Source organism: Humulus lupulus, chromosome 6 (assembly GCF_963169125.1).
Source record: "Humulus lupulus chromosome 6, drHumLupu1.1, whole genome shotgun sequence".
Lineage (NCBI taxonomy): Eukaryota > Viridiplantae > Streptophyta > Magnoliopsida > Rosales > Cannabaceae > Humulus > Humulus lupulus.
The window spans coordinates 163,137,386-163,146,674 of NC_084798.1; the positions used below are offsets into that span (position 1 = coordinate 163,137,386).

At 35.0% G+C, this 9,289-nt stretch overlaps 1 protein-coding gene across 1 annotated transcript; it reads left to right on the forward strand.

Annotated features, from left to right (window-relative positions):
- The first annotated feature begins 5,086 nt into the window (after positions 1-5,086).
- Positions 5,087-9,060, forward strand: LOC133782670 (mediator of RNA polymerase II transcription subunit 17). The gene is made up of 8 exons (XM_062222013.1): positions 5,087-5,287; positions 5,422-5,617; positions 5,843-5,956; positions 6,605-6,690; positions 7,031-7,418; positions 7,587-8,051; positions 8,146-8,466; positions 8,583-9,060. Exons 1-8 carry the CDS (start codon positions 5,199-5,201, stop codon positions 8,907-8,909), a joined length of 1,986 nt encoding a protein of 661 aa, XP_062077997.1. The 5' UTR covers positions 5,087-5,198; the 3' UTR covers positions 8,910-9,060.
- Positions 9,061-9,289: the final 229 nt, after the last annotated feature.

The window sequence follows — 9,289 nt, forward strand, 5'->3', positions numbered from 1 at the left end:
CAAGCACTGTATACACATCCGGGGAGGTTAGCCCTTTGGTCTGCAGTAGGAATTTTGAGATTGACTCCTGTGAGAGGATACTTCCTAAGGTAGTTAGCAAGCATCCGATGAGTCACTTGGCTGGTTGGGGAGAAATACCACTCGACATCAGGCAGATTCTGATGGCGAGGGCGAGCTCTAGTTTGGATATTAGGGTTTGGAGCAGGAGTTTCTCGACCACTGGTCGAAGGAACCCTAGCCTGTGAGTCAGGCTGGGCAGGAGAGTTTGGACTATCTTCGGATTCGGGTCTTTTCTTGCCTAAGGATTTAGAACGGGCCATTTGAGGAGGAGATGGACGAGGTCTAGAGGAAGATCGTGAAAAAGGGATCTCGTGAATTCTGTCAGTCGGCTGTTCTTCGCCTTCGAGCAGCTGGGCAAGGAGATCGTCGTCGATGGGTCGTTCACCTCTCCACAAATCTGGCATTAAAGTCTGCAAACAGAAGAATGGGGAGGTGAGGATAGAGGATTTTTAAGACTTTCTAGAATAACGCTGGCGAGTATAAAAGTTAAGCTTTTATACAACAGAATTCTAGCAAAAGTTAAAAAAATTTCACACGAACAGTTTGAAAAACGGATCAAAGGGTGAAAGCAAAAAGTTTTTCATAAAAGCTTTTTCAACTCCCCTTAGGGCGGGAAAAACCCATTTTTCGGCTGGCCTAAAAATCGAATTTTTTTCTTCGGTTTTACGTCCAAAAAAGCATGATCCCAACTATCAAACTAACTCGTAATTTTTTTCACCCACAAGACATTCTACTAATAAGCATCTCAACTCAGAAGTAGATAAACTCAAACAGTCAACATACAGAAGCATGCATTACAAAAATGTGAAGCATAAGGATTCAAAAACTTACCAGAAAGAAGGTCGTGAAGATTGATAGGAGTTTTCGGAGATCAGGGAACTCTCGGGCCGAGTCTTGAAAGCGCAGGAGGACGGTCTCCAGAAAAAAAAATGGAAGCTTTGGTTTTAGGGTTTCTTGAAAGGGTAATGGCGTGCGTAAAAAGAAAAAGAGAACTCCGGGGATGATTATATATGAGTTTTGTCTGTGGCATTAAAAGGGATTAATCATCAGTTTCCCCTTTTTCGAAGTATGGGGAAGCGAGATAGCCGTCGAATTATTACTGGGGAACCAAAAAGTCATGATTGGACAAGAGTAGGTTGCTTTTTCCAAGAACACACGAAGGGTTCTGACACGTATGGCGGGGTCACCGAAGGGTCGTTTCCTCAAAAGTTTATTTATTGCTCGTAATAAATAAACTTGGGGGGCAAATGTTATCCAAAAAACTAGCATAGATGACGTGGCAAGTTATTCCTGGACACGTGGCTGACACTTGGAGGAATTCTGCTAGGATATCGACCAGAAGGCATATTATAAGCAGTAGGCGGCCTAGTCTTACCTGCGACCAGTCTGGTCGATGGTTCCGCATGCAACGTGGTGTTTCTATAAAGATTTTTGTAAACCCCGAAATTGACTCACACAATCTCCTAGTATCCGATGACTTAGGAGAGAATATCTGTAACAAATTCATGTAATCCCCCCTTGAGCCTATAAATAGAGAAAGATAGCTCAAGGAAGGGACTTTTGGCTTTGGAATTGTTTGAGACTAGAGTAATTTTACCTGAAATATTGTATTGTTCTTCAGAGGTTAGTGAAACTCATTGAACCCTAGTTCTTTGATCACTCATTTGATTCTCACATCAATAACAATCTAAGTGGACGTAGGTTATTACCAGATCCTGGGGCCGAACCACTATAAAATATCATGTTCTTATTATTTTTGTCATCACGTTCTTTTCAACGCATTCATTCACATCAAGCATATTCTGACTCCGTGTCAGTTGACCAAAATCTGGGTCAACAAATTGCTTCTATTTTTCTATTTGAATGTTATGAATCATGTAAAATCTTATTTATATGGCCACTAATTAGGGTTTTTCATTATTCTACTATCATCTTAGGATTTCTATTCACCTAATAGTTTAGGATTATAAGTAGAGTGATAAATTGTAATTAGGGTATTGTGACGAGTATTTTAATTGTGATGAAGAATAAAACCTAGGTTAAATGAATTGCATGCTTAATGAATTTGTTGCCTAGATTAACTTGTTTCCATTGAATGTAATGTTTTTCCTGGGTTAAATAGATCGCATGCTTAATGAGTTTATTGCTTGGTAAAAAGGATGAATTAAGAGCGCTTAACATTAATTAATTATATCATGGAAAGTGAGATAATTGACTGCTTAAGTGTTATCTGCGGGATAAATAGTTTAATTGGGAACATAAAATATTATTCGTCATTATAGATAAATTGATTGTCGAAGGTGGAGAATAATTATTAATTGTTTCTTTAAAATCGTATTATCCATTGTTCTTTGTTTATTGCTTTATTTTGTGTTATTAAATCTTGAAACAAAATCCCCTATTTAATTCTTGTTTTTATTTTGAATGATAAATTGAATAATAGTTCTCGTGGGTTCGACCCTTACTACCACTTTACTAATAGTTTAATGAGCAATAATGAATAAATATATTTCAATTTGATACGACATACGATACGCATCAACATACACATTTGAGAAGTTTAAAAGTTGAAAACATGCCCAACTTCAAAAATATTAGGGTATTGTTTTAAACTTTGAGGTGTTATCAAACTTTAAACTTCTCAAATGTGTATTTAAACTTCTAAACAAGCAGATCTTAAAAAAATACCCAAATTCAAAAAACAATTCACCTTCAAATGGACACCTGAGTGAAAAGTTGTGCATTTTCAATTAATTACATCAAGTTTCATAGAAGTATATTAAGGTTTGTTGAGGTAGGGCCTTAGAATAATGAATTTCATGATAAAACTCGATCCACCTCGATATACCTTGATGTCCAACACGATGGGCTCTTAAAAATGATGATTTTCATGAAAAAAGGACCCGCCTCAATGAAACCCTTGACAAATCTCGATGGACCTCAATGAAACTCGATGCAATTCATAAAAATGCATAATTTTTCACTTACATGTCTGTTTGAGGTGATTGTTTTTTTGAATTTGGATATTTTTTTTCTAGATCTACACATTTGATATGTTTATATATACATTTGGGAATTTTAAAGCTTGAAAAGACCCCAAAGTTTAAAAAATACCCTAAGTTTTTTGAAATTGGGTATGTTTTTAAGCTTTTAACTTCTCAAATGTGTATATAAACATCTTAAACATGTAGATCTTGAAAAATACCTAAGATTAAAAAAAAATCACCTCAAACAGACATCTGAGTGAAAAGTTATGCATGTTCAATGAATTGCATCGAGGTAAATCGAGGTCTATCGAGATAGCATCGAATTTCATCGAGGCAGATAATTTTTTTTTTTACAAAAATATTGATTTTTAAGGTCCCATCAAGCTGGACATCGAGGTGCATCGATGTCTATTGAGGTACATTGAAGCGACATCGAATTTCATCGAGACAGATCGTTTTTTCACAAAATTCTTGATTTTTAAGGCCCTATCGAGATGGGAATCGAGATGCACCGAGTTTCTGCAACTTTCAGAGTTTCAGATCTGAAAAAAAAAATTGCAAAATAAACTAAAAAACTATGGCCAAATTTGTTCGAAATGTATAGAATAGTGTTTTAACTAAAAGTTTTCTTAGTTTTAGTTTTGAATCATAAAAAAAAATTGATGGTGTTAATGGAATAACAACTTCGAGGTGAGAGGAGGTGACGTTAATGGATACCTTCCACATTAACGGTAGAGCTCCTCCTCATGGTGAAGAATGAATGATGATTCTGAATATATTTTCACAACAATGAGTTGTGGCTGCCGAAGGTAGAAAGAAAGAGAGAAGAGAGAAATGGGAGGGAGAAATATGAGAAAGGTATTTTGAAAAGAATAAAAAATAATATCTTATTTTTATATGTGTAACTGTGATGTATATTTTTTTTAACCCACCACATAATGCATAAAAACTCAAATTTACCGTGTGCAATATTTTCAATATTGTAGTCGTGGCTATTATTATTGTAAGAAAAAAATATTTGGGCATAAATATTCTAAAATGCAATATTGGCCTTTGATGCATCTGTAAACAAGAAAGTTGTTGGTCTTTGATGTGATATAATTAAATATCTAAATTTAAAAGTCAACCAAAGAAAACCCAAAACGGAATTATGGTAGAACTTTAGGGTACAAAATGAAATTAAAGGAAATGTTCGAAGAACAAACGACACGTACTTAACAAACTAATAGTCGTTTATTGACTGGGCCTGTTTGGCTTTGTTTTATGTTTTCTGTTTTCAAAGTTGTGTTCTCAGAATTGAGAACAAAAAACCGTTTTTGTAGTTTTCAAAAAACAAGAGATGTTTGGTTAATGTTTTTTAAAAACAATTTTTTGTTTTTTTTAGTCTTAAATAAAAAATTAACAAATATATTTACAAAGATAAAAATCTTTTTAAAATTTGTAATAAATAATGAGATAAAATAATTTGAAAGAAAAATGATGAAAAATAAGGAGTGAGAAAATTTGAAGAAATAGAAATTGAGAAGAGAGAAATTGATCGATGCAAGAAAAAATGAGAGATAATGTAATGAGAAAGAAAGTGAAGAGAGAGAAGTGAGTAGAGATAGAGGAAATAGCGAGAGAGAAAAAATGATGAGAGAGAAAATAAAGAAATATTAAGTGATGAGAGAGAAAGCGAAGATATAGTAAATGATGCAAGAGAAAATAAGGAGATAGAAAATGATGAAAAAGAAAATAGCAAGAGAGAAAGTGATGAGAGAGAAAATACGGAGAGAGAAAGTGATGTGAGAGAAAGTGAAGAGAGAGAAAATGATGTGAGAATAAATTATGTTAGATAATAATAATTAAAAAAATTATGTGAGAAAAAAAAATATATACAAAAAAAAATTTAAGAAAAACAGAAAATAACTTTTTGTTGTTCTCAAAATTTTCTGATTTTTGTAACTTTGTTTTTAAAAATTGTTTTATGAAAACAACTCTAAATAACTCCCAACTTGTTTTGGAAAAACAGTTTTTAGCTTTTACAAACAAAAAATAGTAAACACCTCTTAGTTTCGTCTTGCTAAACCCTCTAGCCATTGCTCTCACTTCTGTTCTGGGTTCTACCCTAAATTTTCTCTCCAATTTTCCCGGAAAATTTAGACGACGAATATGAACGAGAAACTGCAAATTTCCCTCGACAAGCTTCCCATCAAGCGCTTGGAGGCCATTGAGGAAAATGGCTTCGAACGATTTCCTTCGTACGATTCTCTACTTTCTCCCCAAAAAAAAGTTTCGACAGTTACTACCCTGTTTGGTTTCCGCGAAAATGCATTGTTTACTTTTTTGGTCTTTTGGCTTTCAATCTGACCGAATTGTATTTTGATGTGCGCAGTGATGTGGGATATGACGAGAAGCGGCTTTCTCTGATTCGCCGAATCGATTTCGCCTGGGCTGTGGAAAAGGACGACAACAAGAAGCAGAAGAAGAGCGCGAAGGAGAGCACAACGCCATGGCCATGGCAGAGCATGGTGGAGAATTTGCAGTTGGCTCAACAGGAGCTGAGTGTCATTGTAGATCTCATCAACACCGTAAGTCTCTTTCCTCCCAAATTGAATTGGACAGTTATTTTGATACTCTGTCAATGGTGATTTTGGTGTATATATATATATTTATATTTATATATTTTGAATTGGAATAGATGATCTTTGTTTCAGTAGTGTAAAAGTTTAAATTAGAAAATGGATTTTAATAAATATTTTAAATTAGCTTAATTAGGTTTTTGAACGTAAAAGAAAAATGTTCTTTTCGTGAAGGTGGAAGCTAATGATGCAGTTACAGTGGCTAGCATGACCAGGCCAAAGCCATTACCGAATGAAGTTCTTTCTGATCTTGCTGTTTCTGCTGCAACTAAGTTACAATGCTTTCGGGTAAATACTCTTTTCATTTCTTTGTAAGTTCATTGAATTTTTAATATCACGTCATAATCTCATTGAGATTCATATGGCATGAGTTTATGCCCCTGCTTCATGAAACTACAACATAGTAACTCCTACATACCTTAACCTCATTGTTTAGTTTGTAGATTGAACAGATTCTAAGAGGTCTTTAGAGTGATCTTTTGTGGTTGAATTTTGAATCTGTGTCTATATCCTATTTGTGCAAGACCCCCCAATGTTTCGACCATAATCGTGTGATTGGAAATTAAACTTCTGTATATTGAACTATGCACTCTCAAAAATCAGAAATAACCCTCTGTAACATTTTTTAGGACCATATTGACTGTTTTCGTATTAACAATAGATTCTGTAGGAGAGTCGCTGATTCTTTGCATTTAATATTTATATTTTGGCGATCGAATGTTGCATAAACAACCTTATGCACTAGCATTTTGCCTGGGCTTGTATTATGCTTTTATAAAAATTGACATCCAATTTTGAGCTGATCTCAGATTGATTGCACATATATGTGGGCTGGGTCTACATTCTACAATTATTAATATATATATATTGTTTATTTTTGTATCTCATGAGATATTGTTGAAATCTCTTCTTACGCGTTCTTTGTTTCTGCTGCAGAGTCTTGGTAAATATTTTAAGCAATCTGCCAAATCCTTGGAACAACAGATAGCTAGAGAAGCAAGATTTTATGGTGCTTTGATCAGGTTGGCTCTTCTTTCTAATATTCGATGTTATATCCCTTACTTTGCTGGAAAATTTGGAAATGTGTAGTCTTGCTAATAAAAAATGTATTATTTTACTCTTTCCTTTTTGTGCATTTTATTTTTCGTTTGTTCCATTTTTAAAAGTGATCGCCAATGCATTACCTTTATCTTTATGTTTTAATGAAAGAATTTTGTTCTAGTAAGATGTGTAATTAATTAAATAAATTTACTCCATTTACATGTATAGAATATAAACAAGTCAAAGGAAGTTTGAAAGATTTACTGCTAAAAGTTTAATTTTCTATGATATTCCCTATCTCATTTCTTGACTAGTGTATAGATTGCAGCAGAACTGGAAAGTTAAACGGCAGCGTGTCGCAGCTCCATCATCTGGAAATGAAGGCTTCACCATTGATCTTTTTGACAATTTATTGTATGATCCAGCTTCTGTATATCGCTCCTCTTCTCTGTCAATGGTTCGTGTTGAGCATGACCCAGCTGGCATGCTAGCAATAAATTTACCTTCAAATTCATGTCGCTCTCTTCAATTTGGTTTTTTTGGTACTCATTCATGTGATAATACTGAAACCAATAATGTCAAAGTCCGAACCTCAGATCAGCATCACTCAAGGGAAAGTGAAAAGGATGCAACCAGTGATGATGAATGTATTATTAAAGAGACACATTTACTCCTTCGTCAAGTTCATCAAACAATTTTTGACGAGCAGGTAGAATTCTTTCTTACTTCTATTCTCTCTCTCTCTCTCTCTATATATATATATATATATATATGTAATATTGTATAGATATCTAAACGTATATATCTGTTGTTTCACTCACTTTTTTCTTCATGCTATTCTTAATGTTTTCTTTCCCTGTGGTTTGTATGTTTTCAGGTATTTGATTTGGTGAACCGTGAAGCATTCAACCAATCTTTTGGAGTCAATGTGACTGGAATAAGAGAAAACTATTTGCAGCTTAGCGTAGGTCAAGGAAACTCTGTGTTTATATCACTTGTGTCATCTGGTCAAAATGATCAAACAGTTGATGGTTCAGGGAACCAGGATTTAGAGAATGCAATCTTACCTTTGGACACATTAGATGGTGTAAAGTTACCAGAGGAGAATTCTGATGGATTTACAAAGGAGTCAAGCATTCCTGATCGTACTAGCTGTGAAATATATCTCCAACAGATATTTCACGAGAACGTATTTTCAAAAGCAAAGGACAAACCTGTTTTGACTGTCCCACGTGTATCTAGTCAACGGGCAAAGGAAGGGTCCAGTCTTCTTGGTCATTTCTGCACATCTTTGGCTCATAGAATCTTTTCGAAAAAAGTTCTCAGGGTGCTAGAAAATATGGTATTTTCTAATTCTGCTGAACTGAATAGATTTTTTGTTTTTGTTTTTTTGTTGTAGTTGATTTTTTTCTCTTAACTATCAATAATGTCTGTAGGTTTCTGGGGTGCCATACCTACAGTTGCTATCTCATCCCACTTGGCATTCTCGCACTTCGTCATGGAGTCTCTTCATGAAGATTCCTCAATCCATTTTATTTGCAGGCACCCAAACCCCTACGTCAGACTTGCGTTATGTGAAGACCACCACCAAGTCTCAGTTCCGGACAAAGGTCGTTGTAACTGATGATTCCATCACTGTAGAAGGGGAAGGTGCTCCAAGTGTTGTTGGTCTATTCAAAGGAAACTCTCAGGAAGGTTCTTCAATGAAAAGATATGAATGTAACTTGGCTGATCTTCCTGTGATAATTTTACAGCAGGTATGCTATAACAAAGATACTTCTAGTAATGTAGCTAAGGTTATATTTGTGGTCATCGATGCGTGAATATATGTAATCACTTTTAACTGAAATTGATTTTTGGGACTTTACAACAGGTTGCAGGCCAAATTATTCGTTGGCTCCATGAAGAAGCTTTGATGGTCGGAATAAAGGTGAATCGAGACTTTCTCAGTTTGACATTTGAGCTAGATCAGGGTGAAACACTCTGTTTAACTGCACATGTGGACCCTGAGGATGCTCAAGGATGCATCTCGTGGTGGTTGATTATGGAAGATGGTTTTGCAGAGGAAGTTAAACTTCATATGGACCTTTCAGATGGTGTATCTGAATATAGGAGGTTCTTAGGGCATTTATCACTGGATGTCCTGTACTCAACCCTAATGGACTTGGTAAGCTTGTGCACTGGGGGTTCTAGCCAGTGATCAATGTATGCCTCCTTGTATTGGCCCTTTGCTAACTTACAGCGTCTGATAGTTTTTATCAAGTCAGTCACAATGCTGCTAAATTACTTCTGTGAATGTTACTAATTTACACTTGTATCTTATTAGAAGGATTTCATTTTGTTGGGCTCTAGAGTTCCTTGAACTTTGGTTGAACATCATATGTAATTTACAGATATACCCTAGGCATTTTAAAACCTAATTCAGATTGATTCAAGACCAGAAAAACAAAAAAATCTAACCTCGTCTTAGGTGTCACATCAACATTTACTATTGTTTTTTTGGGCCAAGTATTTTCCACAATATACCAAAATCTTAGTAGTGAAGTTCTATGATTTTTCTTTCCTTTCTCACTGTACCAG